Source organism: Xenopus laevis, chromosome 8L, assembly GCF_017654675.1.
Source record: "Xenopus laevis strain J_2021 chromosome 8L, Xenopus_laevis_v10.1, whole genome shotgun sequence".
In the NCBI taxonomy this organism is placed as follows: domain Eukaryota; kingdom Metazoa; phylum Chordata; class Amphibia; order Anura; family Pipidae; genus Xenopus; species Xenopus laevis.
Window position 1 is genome coordinate 29380495 of NC_054385.1, and position 27016 is coordinate 29407510.

The following is a 27016-nucleotide window of genomic DNA, read 5'->3' on the forward strand; positions in this document are numbered from 1 at the left end:
TGCTGATGAATTGGATTTTGTGCAGGTATACTTATCGCCTCTTGTCTAGATTAGGAAACACAGCATTAGGATGAAGACCCTGCAGCTGTTGAATGGAGACTAAAAGTGACTCCATCACCTGCCATTTTTTATTTCCTGCTTCCTACTTACCTCTGTGGAAGAAGCTTATCCCCTGATAAGTATCCTGGCTTCTGCGCTTCTTTGTTGTAATCTCCGTACTTGGCCTGCACGGCATACGATGCAAGCAACACTGCAGTCTCTGGGGGGCAATAAATATCATCATTTAGGATCCCCTCCTTCACTTGCAGGAAGAAAAGCCTCTGGGTGATGTCCTGGATCAGTTCCTCAGACACATCCTCGGGGTAGAACTTGGCACGGAACTTGAAGAGAAGCGGGCTATCTTTCCGAACATCCTGGGCTGTCACCTGACCAAGACACGGACAAAACCAGTCTTTATTGATTCAGTACAAATACGTGTTCATTAGGGAGCTTTCCTTGCAAGTGTATCTGCAGATATCAGTACTATCAACATGGAGAAGGAAGTGCACCACCCATCACTGTGCAGACTAGCAGGAGTCCAGGGGAACAATAACAGAATTGTAGAGATACCCGATAACCCATGCTGGGCAAGAACGAGGGAAAATTAAGGAAATGCTTTAAAGTTGGTTTTATCCCAGACATTTTAGTCTTATATTTTCCTTATAACATGACATACATCCCTTAAACAGCTGCATAAAGATGGCAGTACAAATAGCAGCTAAAAATCAGTATTGTCAATGGACTCCCCAAAAGCAAGACGGCAGGACAATTACCTTTTTGTTGAGCTTTAGCCATGTGGAGAAGCCCTTTGTGTCCTGGTATTGTAGCCCAAAGAACCAGACTTCCCGAAGGCCAATGGTTTTCACAACCTGTGGAAGGAGAAGCAAAAAAGTATGCGTGACCAAAACTGCTTTAACCATATACACAGATTAGGCCTGATTAAAAGCCTAACATCTACAGAGTTCATGTATGGTATTTTCTTCTGAGTAAGTTCTACCTCGCTTTGCATAGAGCAAAAAAAATTTACGGTTTGTGGGAAGCAATTGGAACACTAGTGGAAAACAACACATGGGGAGAACATAGAAACGACGTGATGATGGTCAGTATCGAGTAAAAACATATGTACTGCACGGCAGCAGTGCTAAACCTTGTCACTACTTTGAGTGATATGAATCAAGTCTCGCAATACACTCTGCTCTATCTGCAGGTCTTTAAACTTTATTAAAAAGGTTTACATGTTATTAAAGGTGACGGAAAGGTTGAAACTAAGTAAGCTTTATCAGAAAGGTCTATATAAATACACTAGTTAATGCTCTGTCATAAGAAACACTGCATTTCTTTCATCCTATTCTGTACACATGGGCTTCTGTATCAGACTTACTTTTCTCAGCTTAAACCTCCTGGGCACGGCACGGGCATGCTCAGTTTGCTCCTCTACCTCTCCCTCCTCCGCTCCCTGATGTAATCTGAGCCCAGTGCTATGAGTGTGTAGGGAGAGACTCAAGCAGGAAGTGAGGTCACACCAAGCTAACATGGCAGCCTCTATCCTAATCAAATAAATAGAACTTCTAGAGTGGTTTACTCTGGTATAGTAAAGCATTCTACAGAAGTATAGAAATATAGTTTTTATTATATAGTGTAGCTTTCACTATTGGGGCTAATCCATTGCCAATAAACTGCATTGTAGCTTTCCTTCATCTTTAAGTGTTACGAGTTGTAGAAAGGTGCCAAATGCAACAGTAACTTATGTTTGGGACTCACACATGTGTGTGTGCATCTGGTAATTGGACAACAGGGATCAGCAAAAGTAAGAAACACCTAATGGCTTTATTTGCTCTTTCAGCATTGTATGACTGAACCAACATGAATAATGGTGCTTTAAGGAGGAACCCTCTTAAAGGATAAGAAGTGAAATTCACTGGGGGCCTAACCATATGACGTGTTAGGCACCAGCCAGTAAATAAAGTCCCTGAGCTCAGACCCCGGCCCAGAGCCCCTGCCTGCTGAAAAGTGAAAAACATAAAAATATTTATTTGAGTCTGACCATTGCAAGTGCCCCTGAATGTGTAAGAAGCCAACCAGATAGAAGCCAGATGGAAATTATCTTAATTTCGAGGGCCTGTCAGCTAAATACAGGAAACATGGCAAATGCAAGGAAGAATAAAATGCAGCGCAGACGTGAGCAAGATCAGTGCCGGCTGTCATTATGCAAACGCCGGAAACTGGGGCCCTCGGTCTGGAGAAAAAGCCTGCGGCACAATGCATCCGCCTGCTCCTATCAGAGTTCCAGCATCCTTCTGGGAACTGGGAAAGTCTCCCACCGTCATCGAAGGAACAGGCGGCCAGTGAGAGCTGATAACAGCTGCAACACATCACTATGGCTATGGCTCATCAGCAGTGACTTATTAACCATTAAGGAGCTTTATTCTATGGTTCCACTTTAGGGTTATCTGTTCTTCTATTGGTCTCATCAACAGGGGATAAGTTCATAAACGGACAGACACACATGAGGTTACAGAACCAACATGAAGGAAACTAATAGTAGAGGTATGGGATCCGTTATCCTGAAAACTGTTATCCAGAAAGCTCAAAATGATGGAAAGGTCGCTTCCCACAGACTCCATTTTATCCAAATAATCCAAACTTTTAAAAATCATTTCCTTTTCCTCTTTAATAATAAAACTAAGTTAAATTTAATCCTTATTGGAAGCAAAACCAGCCTATTGGGTTTAGTTAAGGTTTACATGATTTTATAGTAGACTTATGGTATGAAGATCCAGATTAGGGAAAGATCTGGAAAGCCCCAGGTCCAGAGCATTCTGGATAACAGGTCCCATACCTGTACACAAAATCTTTTAGACTGATTAAGTGCTAAATGATAGATGTCAACCTGTAATGTGAACATTATTTTGAATAAATGCCAACGATTACCCAAGACACCTGCGTGGGGTACTGCCGCCAGCACTGGAGAAGGGAGCTATTCTATATAGGCAGCATGGCAGTGCAACAGTTAACACTGCTACCTTGCTGTACTGGGCACAGGGGACCCTGGGTTCGATTCCAGCCAGGACACCATCTGCAAGGAGTTTTTATATTGTCCCTGTGCAAGATTCCTCCCACACTCCAGAAACATACAAGGGGTACACTGGCCTCCTGATGCCACTGGTCCGAGCGTGTGTGACTGTGTTAAGGTCCTTAGATCTTAGCTCCACTGGTGCAGGAACAGATACATGATTGGCTGCTTGAGATCCCAACTTAAAAAAAGTCTCTCTCTCTCTCCTCAAGCAATAGACGCAAAGACACCATTGTACGAAGCAAAGAATTGTCCCGACATTTTTTGTACCATGGCGATCGGTCGTTCAGTCGATCAGACAGGTTAAAAGATTTCTATTGGCTAATGATAATATCTCTGCAAGTATTGCCTATCTGATGATAACATTGGGTTACTGTCACTACTATTTGTCAGACATAACATATAATACAATTATGGTCTGTCAGTTCGTGTGATTTGTTCTCTTTACTACTTTATATTAATCAGAATGGTTAGTTGCAGGTCGGAAGATTGGAATGGGCGTTCGTTCGTCCGTCCGATCTATACCTAATAATCTCCACGTCTATAGGATCTTTAGATCTAATAACGCACTGTAAATAACGCACTGCTGATGGGGAATACACATACTTAAATGTCCTATATTTTACAGAGACCCGATTCAACCTGTTCCCATCACTCCAGCATGCATGTACACATGCTTCCTATGAGAGCACTAGGGTGCATTTCTTTTTGTCTTTGCACAGATTGCTGTCAAATAACACCCTCCCCTGGCTGCTCTTTTTGTAGATCTTGTATCATGTTTGCACAGCGCTCTAACAAATGTGTCCCCTTTATCTGCTTCCCCCTTATCTGCCATAGCACAAACACAGAGGTCCTCACATGGCAGGGTTATCTCTCCGTCACCTCGGTTTACTGCAGGGTGTTTCCTTTATTGGACTGTCACTAACTAAACCATGTAAGAGTTTATTTACTTGGAAATGGGTCCAATCTCTGTGCTATCATTTTGTGTAGTATCAGTAATATCTTGTGCATTTGTTGAGTAATCAAATAAGAACCTATGTATGGGCACCTGCATTTTAGGCTTACACCCCCCCCCCCCTCTGTACAAAAAAAAACAAAAAAAAAAAAGCACCTTCCCATACAGGAAGTTCCATGGATCCATTACACACCCCCTTAAACAGGGTACAGGCTGAGTGCAACCCTTCAAGGCCAGCAGAGGGAGCCAATGTGTAGACTCAGAAGTCGGAACAATGCAATGACTGGGAAAGAGGAAATCTCTAAATTACATGTGCCTCATATCTAGAGATCAAGAGTAGCCCCACCCAAACTAACCAAATACTAAAGGAATTTGGCAGTCAGATCCACATTAGAAAGAAAAAAACTCAAAACCCTCATTTTTTCTGTGCCAGAGCCGACGCCCAGTTGCTCCCTAGGCAGTCTCTAATTGGGGCAATCTCTTATGCTGGCTCTAATTGGGGCCCCAGTATCTCCTCTTTGATTGCTGGAGCCACATTGCCCGTGGGATCACAGCTGTGTAAGGGAGGCCGCCCAGCCAACAGCTGGTTCCCATAAAGTATCCCCCCCCCCCCCGAGTTCCCTAATTGCGGATCAGCTTCTGTTTGGGCTGGGGTGGTATTCACCAACATAAACACAGCCTCTTGGAAATGCACCAATAAGCACTTGAGAAAGGCTCACTGCCAATCTGCTTAAACATCTATGGGATAATTACGCCTGGATACTTTTTTTGGTTACGGAAAGGCACATTTTTACATGCCATATATTTAAAAGTATATACAAACAGTTTGCTAAATCCCAGGAATGTCTCTCTATACACACAAGTCACATTAAACTAATCGATGTTGGACTTATTTAGTCCCCCCTTGAAGGAGCAACTATTGGTCAGGGCATCCCTCAGCCAATAACAAGGTTATAGATATAAGAAAAAGCATTTCTGAATCAGTAAATCGTCTAAAGATCCAAGAATATCTAATACCGTAAGTGTTGAACTCTCAAATCTTTAAACCTCTGGCCAGGCTTTCAAATGTTTATAAAAGAATGAGCACCCCCATACTACTTGCTCCAGACATCCCCACTGCGGTGAATAGTTGGGATATGTCTGGTGCCTACATTTAATTCAGAGGTCAGAGAATGACGACTGTAGGTGTGAAAATGGACCACTGGATTATCATGTGACCCAAAGCAGTGACAGACCCATTCTTACGGTTGCCATATACTTTAAGGTCCAAACGAGTGGATCTTTTTGATATGCCCACCTAAGGTGGAAGGTCATTAACTTGATTGTTGGCCCTAGGGTCAAACAATTGTATTCCAACGGTGGGTATACAATCGTTAGGAGTGAGGGCCCCATCAACCAGCCGCTGCCACCCCAATCCAACGAGAAAGTCAAACCTACCGGATCGACATCTGCCCGATTTTTGACCAGATATCATTTGGGTGGGCCTGTTGGAAGCCTTGTCCAAGGGCAGATAAGCAGTCGAATAGGTCTAAAGGGCATGTGTATGCCTACCATTAGGTGGCCAAAACAATAGGTCACCTCTAACTATTACAGATGCAAGACCAATGGAGAATACTTTCTCTTTCAGTCTGGATCACACTTGGTGTAGTGTCCAGCTGGCTCTGGCCCTGCTTCACCATATTTATTCCCAAAACCACACGTATAACCGAAATCTGCTGCTCTGGTGCTGTTTATAAAGGGCAAATAGCATTACAGGGAGCAGACTGGGCAGCAATGCAGATTTAGGGTGGATATCATTAGAGGAAGAAAAAGTTGAAACACTTAGAGAACTGGCATTAATGACATAAGAACAGAGACGAAGCATCTCAGCTTTCCCAGCGGTCAGTGTTCCGTTCTACAATCAACAAATACAGACGGGCCTGTTGCTTGTTTGTTATTCGCATATATACGCTTAGAACCCATATAACGGTCATCTACAGCATCTACTCTCCCACAAATACAGCTGCAGCCTTCTCAATGGGATTAATGGGAGTCCTCCAATATAACCAGCCCACACCATCCAGATAACGTGGTCAGTACTGGGATTGGGTCCATCACTACTTTCTTTGTCATTCTTATTCAAAGAAGGCAAATCCATTCACAAGAATTCCACTTACCTGGTCGAAAAGCTGTTTTCCCGTGGTGTTGGGCTGGATGGCAAACTCCAGCTCAGCATCCATGGTGGTCACACGTACACTGATCTAAAAGAAACAAAAAAAAACAAACACTTTATTAGCTGCACGATACAGACTTCTATATAAAATCTTGCATTATTGACTGTATTTTGTCTCACAAATGTATGCTTACATGTACAGATAGGCACACATGGGACAATTGATGAATTCCAGATCCAAAGTAAATGGGGTGGTTCACATCCTTGTTTATTTTTAGTATGTTACAGAATGAACTATTCTTAGCAACTTTTCAATTGTTTACATTTTTTTTTTTTTATAGAATTTTTGAATTATTTGCCTTCCTCTCCAGACTCTTTCCAGCTTTCAAATGGGGGCCACTGACCCCAGCAGCCAAAAAATGATTCCTCTGTAAGGCTACAATTCTATTGTTCCTTTTTATCGCTTATCTTTCAATTTAGGCTTGTCTCTTTTCATATTTCCGACTCTATATATCAAACCACTGTCTGGTTGCTTGGTTAAAATTGACCATAGCATCTATGAAAATGAAGACCAATTGCAAATTATCTCAGAATATCACTTTTTACAACATACTAAAAGTTAATTTAAAGGTGAACAACCCATTTGATCTCCTGAGGGCCACCGATGAATTTGGCCACAGATGTTCCTTTTGTTAATCTGACTAATTCGCTGTGGCTTCCTGGCCCCACATGCACATATACGAGAACACCAGCAAATTGGTCATCCATTTTGGAAATGATCATTAAAGGAGGTGTTCACCTTTAAATTAACTGTAGAGAGTAATATTCCGAGACAATTTGCAATTGGTTTCATTTTTTATCATTTGTAGTGCTTGAGTTATTTATCTTTTTATTCAGCACCTCTCCAGTTTGCAACTTCAGCAATCAGGTTGCTAGGGTCCAATGTGAATAAGAAACTGGAATATGAATAGGAGAGGGCCTGAATAGAAAGAATCAGATTAGTGACTTCACATGATGACTACAGGGGGGGACACTGCAGCCTATTTTAAAGAGTTTGTGGAAAGTTGCTACCCATCATTAGGAGCCATGGACCAAACACAGGGACTTGATCTACAAGTAATGGTTGAGGCAGATCATCTTTTATTGGATTTCTAGATACCTTAGTATTTTGAGAACAAAAAAGAGCATAGTGAGCATACAGGCAAGATCAGCACTTTGGATTGGCTGGGACTCAGAAAACAAGAATAGCCCAGGGTCACTTCCCACTAACTGCAAAGGGAAGCACTACCAGTAAGCTGGGGGAGTTGCCCAAAAAACGGCTCATCTGTCCACTAAACTTTATGTTAAGTTTAGTGTAAACTTTTTTTTATGAAGAATTCCCTGGAAGAGCTCCATTGTGACATCCCCGTGGCTGCCTCCTGCTGATTATTATAAAGAGGTTTCAGGGCAGAGATTTCACCAATAACAGGCAAGTAACTTTCAGCATGTGCCTTTGGGGAAAACCCGTCTTACTTCCATATGAGAGAAGGGAAAACATTAGTAGGTTTTGGCAATTATAAAGCTTCGTAGTCTCTTTTTCTTTTGCTGGGGTGACAGAAAAGACTGCATTTATTGTTGCAAGGCAGAAAGAGGCAAATTAATCTGAGAGCTAGAAAAAAAATGTACAAAAAATTGAAAAGTTGCTAAGTCCACCCTATAATAGACTAAAAGTTAAAGCTGGATTCACCCTTTAAAGGGAAAGTGAAACTACTGAAATCTAGAGGCAGCTTGTATTTTAAAGCAGGGGTCCCCAACCGCCGGGCCGCGGACACTCCTGCACTGGGCCGCCGTGCCCAGCTCACAAAAACGAGGTGCGCCGAATTGGACGCCGGCACGAACCCACCCCTTGCAAAAAAAATAAAAAATTTTGCACGGTCCCCAGTCCAAAAAACATTGGGGAACGCTGTTTTAAAGGGAAAATATGCCTTATAATATTTTCCATACACTACATTTTATTCCTTCATAAAACAAAATGGCATTTTAAATACAGTGCCCTCTAGTGCCTGGATTATTAAAAAAAAATGTTCAGCAACAGCGTCTAGGCAAATGTGGTATCACTGCTTTACCCAACAGGAAGCATCAAGCTGACAAGGGGGGGGGGATGAGGCTTTGGGGAATCAGCCTCCATACACATTTCCTGGTCTCCTATTGTAAGGCTACTGTTAACACAACTAGACCATGCCAGGATCTTTTCTATATTAACCTACGCATTCACAGAAAATAACCAAATTTATCATCCCAGATCCATATGTCAGCAATCCCTTCTATCCAGTGTGGTCTAACAATAACCCCACACACTTGTTCATGTGACCATATGCATTAGCATTTTCCAAATTACGCTAAACAGGCCAATCAAGTCAGGTCCACGTGTTGTACAACTATAAATCTCAGAGCGCCTTTCCAGCCTGTGTGCCTGATAGGGATGATGACGCTCAATAACATCCATATGGCTGCAGGTTGCCAGACCTTGGCTGTCTGAGGCTATAGCTCTGACTGTACAACTACCAGTGAAAGTACAAACACCCGAATCCTTCACGAAAGATTTGGCCGAATACCGAACCGTAATTTGCATATGCAAATTAGGGGTGGGAGGGGGAAACCATTTATTACTTTGTTTTGTGACAAAAAGTCATGCGATTTCCCTCCCCACTCCTAATTTACATATGCAAATTAGGAATCGGTTTGGCCAGGCAGAAGGATCTGGCTGAATCCGAATCCTGCTGATAAAGGCTGAATCCTGGCAGAATCCCGAACCGAATCCTGGATTCGGTGCATCCCTAGTTGCTAGGATCCAAATTACCCTAGCAACCATGCATTAATTTGAATAAAGGCAGGAATATGAATAGGAGAGGGCCTGAATAGAAAGATGAGCAATAAAAAGTAGCAATAACAATAATTTTATAGCCTTACAGAGCATTTGTTTTTAAGATGGGGTCAGTGACCTCCATTTGGGAGCTGCAAAGAGTCCAAAGAAGAAGGCAAATGATTCAAAAACTATACAAAAGAAAAGATAACCAGTTGAAAAGTTGCTTTGAATTAGACGACATTCCATAACATACCAAAAGTTAACTTAAAGGTGAACCACCCCTTTATTAAGTGAAAGAGAATAAAGCAGGAATAGGTATTTCATCTATAGTGGCCTGGGAGTAAAACACAAAGCTCGCAATAGAAACAGAACATTAGAGCTGCTACACACACAACTTTGTGCACTATTAATGGGAACACACAGTGAAGTAATTAATTGAAGTATTATATAAATGAATACGAATGGTACGTTTCTCACACGTGGCCAAAGCACCCACCTAACAGGATGCATTTAACAAGTGGAGCTCCTATTTGGCAGCTGCAGGTTTATTTTTTCCTATTTGCCAAATTTCCCCAGTGAATATGCTATATGTACAGTACCTAGGGTTGCAATCTGCCCGGTATTTTACCAGCCTGGCCGGTAAAAATTAAGCTTGATTCCAATATTATTGATAGGGGAAATGCATAAAAATATAGGAAGGCCGGTATTTTTTTGAAGAAAAGGTGGCAACCCTAACAGTACCCCCTGCCTGCAATTACTGGGGAAGCCAGCATCTGAAAGGTACTCAGGCAGAAACAGTCATTTCTGCCCAAGTGTATGTGGGAGAGATGTGTGTTCACTGGCTGCCACATTTGCACACATATACACGCACACTGGAGTTGTGTTGTTGAGGTACAACGCGTTTCACTTTCCCTCCCCCACTCTCTCCTACACCTGCACACACTCACACAGGCAGCTCTCAGACTGCTACAGTTATCAACCCAGAACATTCCTGAGGCCTCTCCAGTGTGGTACTTCATTCCTTGCACACCACTCTGTGTGCTACAAGCTATGCACTTATTCTCTTAGGGACTTCAGTGGAATTCCACATTCCTTATGGGAATACTTTGAGCAGTTGTGTAACACCTGAGCATTGCACTAGTCTAGTCAGTACAAACCAGACCAGGCCTCACAAACTCAGAAATCACTCCTTCCTACTGAACAAATATACTGCTCACGCCGAGGGAGATTCCGCCAAAACCATGCGTCACAGCAGAAATAAACCCTTAGTTCAGAGAAGGGTATTATATGGACATCAGGGTATATAGAAGTAACATACCCTAGGTCTAGAACATCTACATTCCCATTCCAAAGTAACAGTTAAGTGATGGGTGGATAAGGTAAAGGTGGCCATAGACGTAACAATTACGATCTTTCTTGGAAAAGATCTTTCCCAGAAAGATCGTTCGTTTCAATACACACGTGTAGAGCTGAATCGGCAGATATACAGGTAGATATACGGGAAGAAACAATAGAATTCTACCTGTATCTGACGATTCAGCACTAACAATGGGCGATGTTTGGGTCCCTTCAAAGGCACCCGATCAAAATTTTCCGTCCAGCCCGATCGACGAGCCGACCGATATCCAAGTCCTCTGCCGATATCTGTCGGCTCTTTTTCCACCATACACGCAACGAATATCGGACGAAAATTCGTTTCGTACGATATTATCTGTGTGTCTATGGCCACCTTAAGGTGCAGATTGGTGGGTTAGGGTCGGGTGGAGGTCAATCACTATTATATACCCACAGTGACTGGTCAGATTTCCATCTTGGAGTCCGGAAGGAATTCTTTGAATTTGAAAAACTTAAAATGTGGATGGGGCGGGAACCTTCCTCTTAATACAGAAATTCAGAAGGCCTGGCATAAAGGTGGCCATACACTATAAGATCCGCTCCTAAAGGTACCCATAGACGCACTAATATTATATTTTAATATTGTACAAAACAAATTTTCGTACGATATTCAGAGCATGTATGGTGGGAGACGAGCCGACTGATATCGGCAGAATACATCAGTTAGCTTGTTGATCAGGCTGTCCGGAAAATTTTGATTGAGCGCCTTTGAAGGCACCCAAACTTTGGCCAGTTCCTGCTAAATCGTCAGATACAGATAGAATTCTATTATTTCTCCCTGTATATCTGATGATTCAGCTCCAGGAAAACTCATATTTGTAACGTCTATAGGCACCTGTACAAATTGATAAGACTAAATCTGCCCCTGCATGATCAACTTAACCCAATAAATAAGTGCAAACTCAAAGCGGCCATACACAGAAGATCCACTAAATTGGTGAGGTCACTACTCAAGTGGGTGTTTAGCCAATTTGTCCATGCATAGATCAAATCTGTTGGATTCAATGGTTTAGCCACTGGGCCAATGATCTGATTGTAACAGGAACCAATAAAAGTTGGGCAAGGACCACATTAGATCTGCAAACATGACAGATATAGGAGGGGCAGGTCAACAGACTTGGCAAAAGAGGGGCCAACTTGGCAGCCAGTATGTGCCCATGTATGGCTTGATACATTTTCCAGCATCAATACTTTAGAAGTAAATAAAACCCATCTAGGAATATTCTGATTTATTTTGTAAATGCAGACGGGAGCTTCTAAATGTTTTTGCTGGTGGTGGCGAGCAACGTAAACGATCCGGTCGTTATTCTGATGAATTCTCTATACAGAACTACTTGCTGTACACAAGCCTGGGATCCCCTACCTGCTGGAGCAACAGAGCAATAACCTTTGCCAAGGTCACAGGAAACCGAAGTCAAACAGTGAATCTGGTGACCAAAAAAAAACTAACGGACAGCATTCTTAATCAACTACCCCACCTACCTACCCTAAACTGTATTTAAAGGGAATTTCACACAAAAAAATTTGGCTTCTAAAAGCAAACATAATTCTAAGCAGAATTAGGTTTTATTTGGCAAATTGTTATTTTGGGGTTGACTTGCCCTTTAAAGCTACAACAGCCTTTTACATTATGTTCAGTGAAGTTTTATCTACCGGACTTCTATCCGCACTGTCAAACACTTCATTCGTCTTTTTCCCTAACAGCATGAAACATTAAAGGCATAGTACGTGATAAAGTGGCAAGAAGAGAAGGTTTAAATAAATACCTTTTATTAACACTCTACAAATAACCTTCCCATTCAATTGGCTTCTATTTCTTAAGTGCTCGCTCTGGAATTCAGAATATTGTTTGACATCTCCTTGAACTGTAGCTAAAATAGATTGAGGAATCACCCTCAAAAAGATGTAAGCATTATGAAGATTATAGCACCCCCCACTTTTTTTTTTTTTTTAAAGGAAATCTCTTTAAATTTAAGTTATAAAGATACATTATTCTGCCTAAGTTTCAGATACAGGTAAAGGATCCATTATCCGGAAACCAGTTAACTAGAAACCTCCGAATTACAGAAAGGCCGTCTCCCATAGACTATTTTATCCAAATAATCCAATTTTTTAAAAATGATTTCCTTTTCCTCTGTGATAATAAAACAGTACCTTGTACTTGGTCCAAACTAAGATATAATTAATCCTTATTGGAAGCAACCCCAGCCTATTGGGTTTATTTAATGTTCACATGATTTTCTAGTGGACTTAAGGTATGAAGATCCAACTTGTGCAAAGAACTCCAGGTTCCAAGAATTCTGAATAATGGGTCCTATATCTGTACTTGCTTTTGGCATGAACGGCCAGCCGAAAAAGATGGGTGTGCAAAGCAACAAAAAAAAGCTAGAATTTAAGCTGTACAGGTATGGGGTGTATATTCTTACTGTAGTATGTGGTGGTTTCTGGAGAAGGCACCATGTCTAGGATGGGGTGCCATGCTCTTATAAGTCTACTTTAAAAATGTACCCTTTTACTAGCCAACAAAGTAGATTCAACAGCAATGGGGCAGTTAATAGACTGCAAGCAACATAGTGGCTGTGCTTCCGCATTCCATTTAAATAAATGGAAGAAGTGCTTTGCCGGACAATGGGTTTCTGGATAACAGACCCTACAACTGCATATAAAGACCTGTGAGTACGTGTCCTTTTGTTGTTTGTGGCCTGGATCTTTGAGAAAGGAGAATCATCCACATACATGACATAAACGCTGCAATAAAGAGACAGTGCCCAAGAAATCATTTCATCGTTGCAGGGTTTTACTTACAGACATCAGGGGTGCTTTCTGGTAAGAGCAAGAGAAGAGAATTGTGACTCCCTACACCGACCTCTTGCTGTAACAGAGCCAGCATTCCAGGTCACATGAAAGTGCTTGCCATTTTTGAAGGGATTATACGTTTTAATTAAAACCAAACCACCCCCTGAAATGCTGAGGCATTTACCGTAAGGCCTTTTCAAACATAAGCTGAGCAAGCAAAATGCATCCATAGCTGAAGCTCGCTCTCTTATTAGATTGTAAGCTTGCTTGGTCAAGTGTTGTGATACAGATGTATTTTTGATAATTATATACAGGAGCAGCATTTACTGCTCATAAAGGGCAAATAAATACAACTTGAAATATCCTGGAGTTAAAACTAAGCAACCAAGCTGACACATTACATTAAAGGGGTTGTTAAAATTACTTTATGATGTGGACAGAGAGTGATATTCCCGAGACAATTTTCAATAAATTTTTGAGTTATTTAGCAGCATTTCAGTTTGCAGTTTCAGCAATCTGGTTGCTAGGGGTCCAAGTTACCTTAGCAACCATGCATTGATTTGAATAAGAGACTGGAATATGAATAGGAGAGGCCTTTTGTTTTTTAGATGGGGGTCAGTTACCCCCCCTATTTGAAATCCGGAAGACAATCCAAAAACTATTAAAAAGAAAAGGCCAATTGAAAAGGTGTTTAGAATTAGCCATTATATAACATATTAAAGTTTAACTTAAAGGTGAACAGGTCCTTTAACTTACATTTAATAGACTGCTAAAGCAGTTAGAATGTATAAACTCAACTGTTTTCACTAGGTCTTGCAGCGTTTTAACTGCAGAGAAGAGGACTGAAAACATGTGGAATGAGGACTTAAAGGATGAAGTCTGAATGTATCCATTTAATGGTGGATGGTAGGACAATGGCACTTGTGTAACAATCTGTAACAATTGGTGAAGAAGGAACAAAAGGGTATGGGAACCCTTTCAAGGGTAGAGCTAGGGATCCTGGCAGGGCCCCATACGAAAAAAATTTACTGGGCCCCCTGGGCTGAGCTCACCACAAGCCCCACCTACAGGTCCGCCCTCCACACCCCACCACACACTAAAAAACACTGGTAGCTATGGTTCCCACATGTTAATTAAAAAATATTGGTGGTCAGGGCCCCCCCATTGAAAACAACATTTGTGGTCAGGGCCCCCCATTAAAAAAACATTTGTGGTCAGGGTCCCATTTTATAAGAAAATTGGTGGCCAGGGCCCCCCCCCCCCCCTTAAACATCCATGTAACAAAACTTGCCCCCTCAGAAGTTTAAAAAAAATTGGTGCCCAGGGCCCCACCACACAACAGGGACCACTAACCTTTACCTTTAGGGGGGCCCTGCCATGTTACACTTACTTCATTAGTGTGGCCCACCTGCTGTCAGTGAGCTGCCAACTACAGAAAGGAGGAGGGGAGCACAGGTGACTGCATCTTCTTCCAGTGACAGCATTTTTTTCCCTTATTGGTCACAGAATTTAAAGTCCTGGTAAAGCTGCATGGTGATTGGATGAGCTGGAGGAGAAGTTCAAACCTCAGCTATCCAAATTCTGAGCAGCGCAACCGGGACTTAAACTCAGTGACCAATAAGGGGAAGTAATGGACACAAGATACCTCCCCTTGTGCTCCCGCCCTGCCTTCCCGAAGTCAGCAGCTCTCAGAAAGCAGGGGGGCCCGGCTAATCAATAAAGTGCGGCGTGGGCAGGCCCAAATTACCCTCTGGGCCCCCTACAACTCTCCCCCCTGCCCCCCCTGATGGCTGCCCTGGATCCTGGTTCCAGTAAGAGCAACACTACTCATCACTACAATTGAATTTTTTTAAACATTTTGCATTTCCTACTATGTGTCTTTGGAAGTCCACTTCCTGTTGCAGCACAATAATAGCCATTGTAAAGAATCTGTTTTGCCAAGATGTGATTGGAATAACAGAGTCCAGTTTTCTCAACCCAGCTGAACACTTCATGAACTGGAGCGTCAACTGGGTGCCAGGCCAAATTGCATGTGATGTGCACCCGACCCTAATAACCTGAACCCGCTCTGTCCCATCTATTTATAGACCCACAAAAGAGTGGGGCAGGCGCGAGTCTATAAATTCAGAGAACGGAAGCAGGAAGTGGTGTGGCGGGGAGGGAGAGGGGAAGGGAGCAGTAGCTGGCCCCAACCTGTGGGTCCCGTGGGTTTTGGGCTGGCCCACACATTACTACCGATTGCCCAAACTCACTAATATCCTGGCTAAACAGAAGACACATCCAACAACTAATGAAAACCATAATAAAAAGGACCATTTTCACATTTTTTTAAAACATGTTAGGCAGGCACTTTAGGTTACATATTATAGTATTAGTGTGTCAATGACAACTGTTCAGCCACAGACTATAAACATAGAAGGATTTTCTTATGAATACCATGCCGCGTAATCTCAACCAACATCACCATTGAATACTGATTAGTTCATTGATTGGGTAGGTTTAAAAATGTCATCTTGTGATGCCTTATGTGAGCCAGTGCATGGTGTATTCACAGACCAATCGATCCACTGCTTTATACTAGGGATGCACCGAATCCAGGATTTGGTTCAGGATTAGGCCTTTTTTAGCAGGATTCAGACGAATTTTTGTGCCTGGCCGATTCGGTATTTGCCCTAATCTTTCATGAAGGATTCTGGAATTCGCCCCAATCCCAAATAGTGGATTCAGTCCATCCCTACTCAGGGGTGCTTTGCCAATGAGGCGAGTTGAGGGTGTCGCCTCAGGCGGCAGCACCCCACTAGGTACCAGGGGCGGCAAAAATGCTGCTCCTGGTACTTTAAGAGCGAATTACTGGGCAACTGCTGCTGCCTTAGGCGGAGGAGGGGCCAGGATAGCCCCTGTCCCTACTTGATACCATACAGGATCAGGCTGGGCCAGGCCCCCCAGAACAGAGGTTTCTATACAGCATTTTCTGTGTAGCAAATTACCAGCAATGGCCAAGCACCAAGTACAATTTGCATGTAACTAACATTGCCCAAGTGGCTTACTGTACATATGGTTGGCAAATAGGCTAATAAAAGCCACAATAATCACATCTGCATGTGGAAACTTTAATGCAAATGTAACCAATGGATTGTCCAAAAATCTCTTCTCCTTGCAGCCATGGGAATCACTGTACAACACACATAGGATCAGATCAGCAGTTGCGTTTCCAGGCCACGGTGTGATATTCTCAGCATTTATGATATGAACCATAATGGTAAACAGCTCACAATCACTTTCCCAACTGCATTATGGGATATTGCAATGGCAGAGATCAAATCACCCTCTACTGGCGGCGGATTGCACGGCTTTCCGGTCAATGGAGAATGGCACGTTACTACTAATACAAGCAGCAGCAAACACCACGCTCTGTATAGTATAGTCACAATGTTCTTATACGCCATACAGGACATGCTGGGGCCCTTTAATTGCCTGACATTATGTGCCATGAATGTTCGGTATTTAGGTGGACTAGGCTGCCTGGCATTACAATTTCACGGAAACACCTTGTTCAAAAGAATTCAAAATATGTGTATTTTGCAAATATAAAAAAAAAAAAATGTATTCCCAGTCATGGATAGTAAAACTTGTAAAACAAATGTCGCCTTTTGACCTTGCAGAGTAAAGTGTTTGACAGGATAAAGTAGCGTCACCTCGAGCTGGGCCTACCACAGGAAATGAGCCACATCCTCTAGCAACAGAGCTCAGCATCACTGCACATAGCACTGCACATAGCACTGGGGAAGGGGGAGGGGAGCGTGGGGGACACTGTGTGGGTGATAAAAGGAACGTGTGCATTTTGTAAGTAACCCAGCCTGCCAGGCTCCATGAGAACTGACACAGGGTGAATCAAACTAGCATGAGCTTACTGCATTGCCAGCAATATAGCAGCTCCCACTCCACCACATACCCACAATGTAATACAAGTTTAGAAAGCGTGCGTGTCTGGGTCCAATTGCCATGCAGTTTAAACTGGGTCTTGCAGATCATTTCCTTGACTTTTCTCAAATGAGCTCGTCAGCCTTCCACACACCCCAGTAAAGCATCACTTCCACTGGTAAAGCCATTGCAGGTTAAAAAATGTGATTCTCGGATGAGGATCCAGCCAATCGATAAAACACCGTGAGCCAAAGCACCCTTTGGTGGTCTCCTAAATTCCCCCCACAGGCACCGAGTACTAAACTGAAATGATAGATTTGCCCTAAAATTTATTTTTTCAGGGCCTATCACTAGTAGCATGTGGGGGGCAGAAACTGCACGAGTTTGAGTTATGTGTATAGTATGGAAAGATCATGTCAGCAACCCCTAATAAAAAGAGCCCAGTTGCTGAACTAAAACTCCCAAGCACTGGAGGTTGCAGGGGAAAGCCAGGAGTTAAGAACAGACAGTGCAGCAGATGTTTTATTCCAAAAAGTTCCACGTGGGTCACAACCACCGAGGACATAATAATAAAATTAATAATAATAAATCCATGGTTTTTCATCCATCATATCATAACCGTGCATTGGGTGGGTTCGGGCAGGTGTTGGGTATAGCTTTAGGAATTTCCAGACCTTCCACCTTGAGCCCCTGCACCCATTATCTTCCAATGGGCCCTCCCTGTTGGCAGTGTCAGGATTCACCCCCTCTGTGACATCACAAATAAGTGTATACATGCTCAAGCTAGAAGGGAGTTCCCTAGGGGTGGGTCACTTTTTTGTGCCCCACATGCCACTCATTCTGACCTCTCCACTATTTTGCACAGGGCTGGCCAGGAAAGCCTGGAAATGATGGTGATTCTGCAGAGGAACTGAAAAATGATGTAAGCTTCACAAAGCAGAACTCACAGCAATTCCCATGCAGTAAGTGTTCAGTTCCGTAAAAGTATTTATAATTGAAACTAGTCTCACATCTTGCTCAACTACCCAACGTGCCTTTTACTGAAACACAGTGAAGTCTTCTATAACCCCGATATCTTTCTCTATCCTTATCCAACATATCTTAACTGTATTACATTGCCCTGTGATACATCATCTCACTCTTGGATAATGTAGGCATTCTACTACCTACTACCTAGGCAACATTGGACCAACATGCATCCTGCGTATATCTGACTGGGGTGGCCAAAGACCACAAATATCAGTCTGCAGCCATCAACCAGCAGTAGGATTTAGCATCAGATGTCTGTGGCAGCAAACACTATGGCAGCACCCACACAAACATATTATGGCAGAAATAAAATGTTTTGTAGACACATATGGCACCTATATATATATATATAAATATATGCAATATAAATCCATGTTAGAATATGATCCATTACGAGAAGATATAAACAGCTGGACACGGGACATTACAGGAAAGTGAATCTGTTTTAGTCTACAAAAAGACTAATTTCCCATTCCCTATTGAGTCCCCCCCAGTGTAATGGTGCCTAAAGTGTAGATCCAATAAGATTCTCTCTTTAAGAGTGACAGGTCCACTTTAACATTTCTTATGTCTTCCTAAAGCCACTCTGGGAGGGGAGGGAGGACTCGGACCTTGCAAACTGTTCTAAATTGATACATGAGTGGATACATTTAATTGATACATTTCTTATCTTTGTCCCTGCTTAGCAGAATCCCTGCATTTCATTAGAGGCAGCTGTTAGAATTGATACAATAGTTGCTAATACTCTAGAGATGCTACTGAGAAATGTAGCAACTAATGTAGCAAATTGTAACAGTTCAGAATCTGCACCTGGATTACTGAGCTGCCAGATTGAAGCACCAGAGACACAAACTTTAAGGGGTGCAAACAATTGAAAAAAAAGTCTATTTCTGAACAATTTGAAAAACAACTGAACTGAAAACAGTGTTTGGAAGGTGAACAACCCGTTTAAGTGATAGGCTGGTTTCAACTGACTTAGAAGATAATGATCGGAACATCTGCAGTGCTGTCATGGGTTCACTTGCATCCCCTCCTAACTGCCACATTTGAACAGGCAGTGAGAAAATGCTGGACAACTCTTGCTCCTTGACCCTCGGATGGCCCCACACTGGACAATCCCCCCGTAATCTAACTGTAGGTCACAGCATCATTAGGTTTAGGGTTGGCTACTGATCCCCATACAGGTACAGGTGTCCTGTTTTTATTTTTAGTTGGTTGATTGATTTACTGGTGTAATTGCAACACCAGTAAAACATTTGCTAGTAGCCACCACAATGACCAAAGCGTAAGCATATTGGTCAGTAATTACCAAACTGTACATCCAAATCAGACCATGTGTGGATTAAGAAGGCCTAAAAATCTGATTTTATTCTCACAATTAGCTCTTTGCTTTTCCTGTGCAACAAAAAATGAAAGTTTAGGACAATGAGGTGCAAGACAGAGCTTAAATAAATCCCCTAGATACCCCAATATTCTCTCTACTAAAACAATGGGTAAAGCACAAACTCTCTGACCTGGGTGTGCATGGCCCATATATCAATATCCACCCTGATTTTCCTCCTGGTTACAAAAATACTCCCTGTTCTAGATGGAATATGAAGGCTTCATTCAGTCAGCCCATTTCCAAATATGTAAAAATATGAAGTGGAAAATAAATGACTCAAAGGGCTATTTTTACTGCAGAAAAGAGGGAGTACCTGGGTGTGGCTTTATTTTCCTTAGGTCTCTTCCATATGGAATGTCCGACACGGAAGCTGTGGAATCCCTCTCTGGCCAGCAGTTCCACAGAGGAAGGCATGAGGTGAGGCGGCATATTAAAGAATCTTACCAAACTGGAATATATATTTAAGTAAATATTGCCCTTTTACATCTCTTGCCTTGAGCCAATATTTTGTGACGGTCTGTGTGCTGCCTCAGAGATCACCTGACCAGAAATACTACAACTCTAACAGGAAGAAATGTGGAAGCAACAGGCAGAACTCTCATTGGCTCATGTGACCTAACATGTATGGTTTGTTTGTGTGCATCGTGAATCGTAGGATCCCAGGAGGAAGCCCTTATTTTTTTAAAATGGCAATTTTCTGTTTATGATTACCCAATAGCACATACTACTAAAAAAGTATATTATTATGAAAAGGTTTATTTACATGAAGCAGGGTTTTACATATGAGCTGTTTTATGCAATATATTTTTATAGAGACCTACATTGTTTGGAGGGTATAGTTTTCCTTTAATATTTCAAATAGGCATTCTGGCAAAGCTGCATGTGTGTGAAGGACAGACAATCCTGACCAATACCTTTGTACCATGTGCAATGGTCACTTAATCGGCCGGCAAGTTTGAAAACTGTATCTGCTGATGCACTATGTCAGCTATGCTTGATGAGGACATTAGGAGGACCTGCAACTTCCCTTCATTTTCTGCTGTTTCGAATGAGTGGGGTGTCCCCCCAGAAAAATAAGAGTTTGATAAAGTCTGTTTGGACCATGTGGCAGTAGGACAGATCAGCCTGTGTATGGCTGCCTAGAGATTTAGAAGTTGTGCTGCGTGTGCACGCCATTCACAATGCTAATAAAGACTACCTGCCCAGCCTTATCAACCTTTTTGGCCAATGGACTACTTTATTCAGGTGGCAGCTTTGTGGTCTAAACTTGAAATGAATCACCTTTAATTACAAATGTCAACTGAAGAATTGTACAGTTATGGGACCTGTTATCCAGAATGCTCGGGACCTGGGGTATTCAGGATAACGGATCTTTCAATAATTTGGAGCTTCATACCTAACAAGTCTATTAGAAAATCATGTAAACATTAAATAAACCCAATAGGCTGGTTTTGTTTCCAATAAGGATTAATTATATCTTAGTTGGGATCAAGTACAAGCTACTGTTTTATTATTATAGAGAAAAGGGAATTCATTTTTAAAATTTTGGATGATTTGGATAAAATGGAGTCTATGGGAGAAAGCCTTTTCGTAATTCGGAGCTTTCTGGATAACGGGTTTCCGGATTATGTATCCAATACCTACACAAGAATTGTTCTTTGTATTAAAGGTGACCATGACAACCCACTCTATAAACAGTTTATTGAGCCATTTTTGGATTCCTACACCAGAGTCTATAACCCTTGGCAGATGCCTGCTACTGTATAAAAGCTGTCACATGGCCAAACCCCCAAACCCCTGGCTTCTAGGAAGAAAGTAGTAAGCAGACAGCATAGCACCATAGAGGTTTCAGTAAAGGTGGCCATACACAGGCAGATTAAAGCTGCCGATATCCGTCCTTTAGACCAATTCGGCATCTTATCTGCCCATGTATGGGGGCTTCCGATGGGTGTTCCCGATCGATATCTGGCCACGATATCGATCAGGAAGGTTTAATATTTCAGCCAATTGACCTGTTGGAGCCCATTGCTCCTTGTTGTAATGTGTAGGGCTGAACGTTCGGAATATAGCCCTGCCATTGGTGGGCATATCGGGGGAAGATACGCTCATTTGGTGATGTCGCCAAACAAGCAGATATTATAGTGTATGGCCAGCTTTATTTAAGGTTGCCTGGAGCACAGGGACACAATCAGATTGCCTAAGATCATAAGGCAGAGTCATATTTTGTGCCTTAGTGAATTAAGCCAATCCCTCTGGACACTGATTTCCTAAATAATCCCTAACCTTGTTAAAAAAAAATGCAGACAAGTTGCCACGGAACATGTGGAGGCTGCAGATACAGTGCAGATGAGAGAGACACACATAATGGCTTTTTCATCTTTCTTGGATTTTCCAGACAAGGCCCAGCGCAGACAGAGCCAAGCAGCAGCAATAGAGGCTTTGTTTCAAACATTATCAGTCAAGCCTCTCAGCCGCTCACAGGGCCTATATTCACTGCTACAGACAGACTGCCTCATTAAGCCAACCGGTGCCAGATATAAGACACATTTTTCTAAATCCTATACAGAATTCGATCATACCCTGTATAAGGGTGAAGACACACAGAGCTACTAGCAGCACAAAATAGACAATAACGATAACAGGCATGTGTTTTAGCAGAGGCAATTCTCAGTATCATCTATGGCAGGGTACTGTGTAGCCACAAAAAGTAGCAGATACTAGTAGCTCTTTGTGTCTTCAAACTAAAAGGATTTACAGAGGCAGAATTATTAGACCAATCAGAAAAGGAAATCTAATTGAAGTTCCTTACCAAGATATGGATACGGGTATAGGATCCGTTATCCATAAAGCTCTAAATTATGGGAAGGCCATCTCCCATAGACTCCATTTTATCCAAATAATTCACTTTTTAAAAAAAAAAAAAAAAAAAAAAAAAAAAAAACGATCCTTCCTTTACCTCTGCAATAATAAAAGAATATCTTTTACTTTATCATAAAATATAGTTAATCCTTGCTGAAGGAAGAACAATTCTATTGGGATTATCTAAATGTTTAAATTATTTTTTTAGTAGATTTACAGTATGGAGATCCAAATTACGGTGAGACCCACTTATCCAGAGAACCCCTGAGTATTCCTCATGGTCCTATATCTGTACGGCAGACCAACCATAGGGGAAAGCAGATCTTGCAACTACTGGGGGGCCCAGAAGATAAAGAGGGCCCACCCTGATAATAACTGAATATATGTTTATTTAAAAAATCTCTTATTCTTAACGTTTACAGGGGCGGGGGTCTAAAATTATGTTGCTGCGGGCCCAGTAACTTACCAACAGATCCTTTCAATAATAAGAGGTGCATTACAGAATCCAGAGAAGCAAATGCCCTGAGGTTTAATAGATCATAAGTGCTGACAGCTTAATGTAACCAAATAATCTAATTTTGGAGGCAGAACTACAAAGATAATGTCGCTTAAATGAAAAACATAAGGCCTTAAATATCAGGATCAGAAGCATGCAATACAAGATGGTCTGGTCCTAGGAGTTGCTCATTGGTTAAGGCTTTGCTCTTAGCAATTATTTACTGAACAATGTAGTGAATTAACATAGGTCATTAATGTGTCACTTGGCCGGCTACCATTTAACTTGGACAAATTTACTCTAGCAAAAAACAAAAAAAAAAAAAAAAAAAAAGATTCCCCTACTTGGTCAAAAGAGCCAGCTTGTGGGAAAAGCAGGCGGCATTCCAAAGTTACACATCAGAAGGAATAAGGCAGAACATTTTATTTCTAGATGCGGGCATCACGTTCAATTTTATGGCTCTTGATCAAATTACATTTATGATTTATCCCTGAAAAAAATATCTAAGGCAGGGTCAAATACTATTTCAGAGAGTTAACTGCTAAGTAGTATTATATTACCAGCTCACACAAAGGCACTTATCACACAGGTCCCAATGTGAAATTTGTTCTTTGTAATTGTTATACAGGTATGGGATCTGTTATCCGTTATGCTTGGGACATGGAATTTTCTGCATAAGGGGTCTTTCTATAATTTAAACATTATAGAAATCATTTAAACATTCATTAAACCCAATAGGATTGGTCTGCCTTCAATAAGAATTAATTATATCTTAGTTGGGATCAAGTACAAGGTACTGTGTTTATTATTAGTTTATTATTTTTAGAAACGTGCATTATTTGATTAAAATGGAGTCTATGGGAAATGGCTTTCCCCTAATTCAGAGCTTTCTGGAGAACGGGTCTCCTGATAACCCATAACCTGTATGGTGTATTCATCTTTAAATCTCTGCATAATGTGCTCCCGTTCTTTCTCTAGCATTATAGATATTATACATAGAAGATAGAATTAAGCAAAACAATCCTGTTAGAATTATTTAATGTTTAGATTTTTATTACACTTAAGGTATGGAGATACAAATTATGGAAAGACCTATTGAGAAAAATCCCCAGGCCCTGAGCATTCTGGAGAACAGGTGCCATACCTGTAGAGCGCTCCTTCAGTCATAAACGGCTAAATAGACAGTAGGAAGATTTTCAACATGAAAATGGTGAGTATTAGTGATTTATGATACAATATTGTCCAAAATGTGCTTATTTATTAAGGTCACCAAGCTGTGCAAGATTTGCCTTCCCAGGTGATTGGCCAAGTTGAGCTGATCCAATGATTTTGGCCACCATGACCAACTGTAGGATCAAATTAGGACCTTGACTAGTTCTGTTATGAAAGAACCATATCCACACCCTCACTAAAATATTGGTTGGCTGTCATTTGACCGACAAGCTGCCAACTCAATGGACAAATCAGACGGTAATCCCTGAACATACAAGGTTAGCTTTAGTAATATCATTATCTTCTACATGGCATACAATAGGTTTAGTCCAACGTTTCCACCTGTGTAGAGTGCTCAATTTCCAACCAGGCCACACCAGTAGACCAACATGTAATCGGTCAAAATAGTATAGGATGGAGCACACAGTAGGCAGACTCTGCTGCAATAAATTTTATTCAGATCACAACATGTTTCGGATCTATATGGATCCTTTTTCACAGCACAATATGACCAAGGGCTCTTTGAAGGTATGGGCAGATTTAGGGAAAGCATAAGCGTTAAAATCAAACTGTGTCATGCAAAAATATTTCCTTCTGTTTAATAAAATGTGCATGTCTTAATAATCTGTGAAGGGCAGCTGGTCAGGTTAGGTAATGGGCACAAGGGATGTAGATTCTGATCAGACAAGCAGGCTTCATGTTAAATTTTCCAGGGGCCATCAACAGAGCTTGCTGGATTTGCAGTTTGCAATAGCAGCAATGTCAAATGTTGCCATCCTTGAACTACCTTTTGTATAACTGTACTCCATTAGTTTAATTTCAGAATTTCACTACAGCCCAAAGAATAGTGTTCTAGATTAATGTGCCCTCATGATTCCACATAAAGCAGTTGGCTCCGATCAGGAGAACATTACTTTCACACACACCCTGTGGGAACAAAGGTGCCCATTCTCCGCTCTGCAGAACAAGGTCAGTTCAAGAGTGAAGTAATGGGAAGATTTACAGAGCAAGGGCTGGATTATGAAAGGCTACACTTAAACAGCAATATTGATCATAGTCATTTTCATGGTCCACAGCTGGCTCTCTGAAATGAATCAGCGTTGCACTAGCAGAACACAGAGCAGATAATAAAATATATCTGGGGATAGATTGCTTTCAAAGGAATACCCACTCTTTAAAATGGCTTTCTTTTTGCAGGTTTCCTGGTCTCATAGTTTTTTTTATCTCCGCTAACAACCTTAAACTGTCCATAACAAAAGAGCAAATTGGTGGTTGTCATATATTTCCCGGCCAACATTCATCGTATTGGACCCTTAGAGCCAGGCCAAAAGCAAAGGCAGCCAAGCCAAACCCTGACTAAAAGCAAAAGAAATATGTGCGTAGGGTACTAGCATCCCCACCACTACCACCATTGCACCCTTGATTCTCCTAGTTCTGGCCTTGGGGTCCCTCAAGATTAGGATTAAGTAGACAATTGTGTAATGTAACAGGGCTTCATCCATGAGATACCTAAAGACAGCCATACATGTTTTGGTACATTGTCAATAAGTAGGTTTTCCCCAATGTGACTACTTACATTCTTGGCCAACCCAACAATCTGGCCCATGGCCCAACAATCATATGATTATGTGGGCCTATACCGGGAGAGGACCACATGTGGTTATGTGGTGCTAGTGTCACCTTGACTGCTGGGAGTTCTTACCTGCAGAGCATGCACCATACATGGACCAACAACATGTCTCATGGTTTGCTTTCTAGCAATGTTCTTATACTATTATACTGGAACCATCAAGAATTTTCCCTTAACTCTTCCTTATGGACCAACAGCAACAGAGAAGGTCATGAGAAGGGTTGAACTTCATAGGCATCATTTTCCACACTATCTTTGATTAAAAAGTGTTTAACAAATCAGACTTTAGCCTTGCACAGAGATTCTGTAAGATGATATCAATGATGTCCATAAAATGCAGACATTTAAGAGGCCAATATGGGATGCAAGCCATATCATTTATCCTATAAAGCTAGGAGGCTGGGATGGCTTTTTAGGATGCATGGGTCTCCAGCTCTCAGTGGGTCTCCAGACTAATAAATATTCAAGTTCTGGGAAATAAACTATAATCTGACTAAGCAGAAATCTCTGACCCGTAAAAAAAAGCAGGAGTTCATGTGGCAGTGATCACAAATAGCTAAAGGGGAGTTATATAGTTACTTGCAGGCGGTACAGCACAATGTTTGCCCTTTGTCCACAGAAAGGCTGTACTCAACATTTGATATATTGCTTTTCCCCTTTACTATGACATGCCTATTACTTATTATTTGGTGTAATTTAGCTATGAGATTCCCCAACGGCAATGATTAGCAGCTTGGTACAATTGGGATTCCATAAGAAGGAAAGATAAGGGAGTCTAACAGAGACAATTAGAATGTGAGTCAGACATTACTATAGGCACTGGGGAGGGGGGCTTCAACCTTTCTTAATGGTCATTAAGAACAAATACTTGACACACCCCCATCCTGCATATGACACAGGTGCAAATAATGCCCAGTACCCTTTTCCAATGAACAAAGACCTCATTCTGGAATTCCCAAGAATACGAGTCACTGGGTGATGTGAAGTCTCCTGCACTTATTGACCCAACCCTTTGATGACTATAAAGAATTGGCACACTTTCATCCTAATAACAAAGGGCCGCTAGCATGAATGGCACTGAGCCACCACATTTCCCAACGAGCACAGTGTGGGCTGAGACAGAAGCTCCTGAGATGTTACCAATTATTATGACCAGAGTTGGCTCAAGGCTCACTGCCCCATTGTCCCCTATGTCACTCCTGGAGAAGACAATATACAGGGATGGGATCT

At 41.8% G+C, this 27016-nt stretch overlaps 1 protein-coding gene across 2 annotated transcripts in view; it reads right to left on the bottom strand.

The window, feature by feature from the left end:
* The window catches only part of msn.L (moesin L homeolog), a 56571-nt gene that overhangs the window by 12915 nt on the left and 16640 nt on the right, over window positions 1-27016 (bottom strand). The window contains exons 2-4 of one of the 2 annotated variants that reach the window (XM_041572619.1): window positions 6224-6307; window positions 813-908; window positions 151-425 (exon numbers count right to left, since the gene is read on the bottom strand). In XM_041572619.1, the coding sequence (XP_041428553.1) occupies window positions 151-425; window positions 813-908; window positions 6224-6307 (455 nt within the window). Of the gene's footprint in view, window positions 1-150; window positions 426-812; window positions 909-6223; window positions 6308-27016 lie in introns of those variants that run through there. The other variant, XM_018241082.2, reaches the window with a different exon arrangement.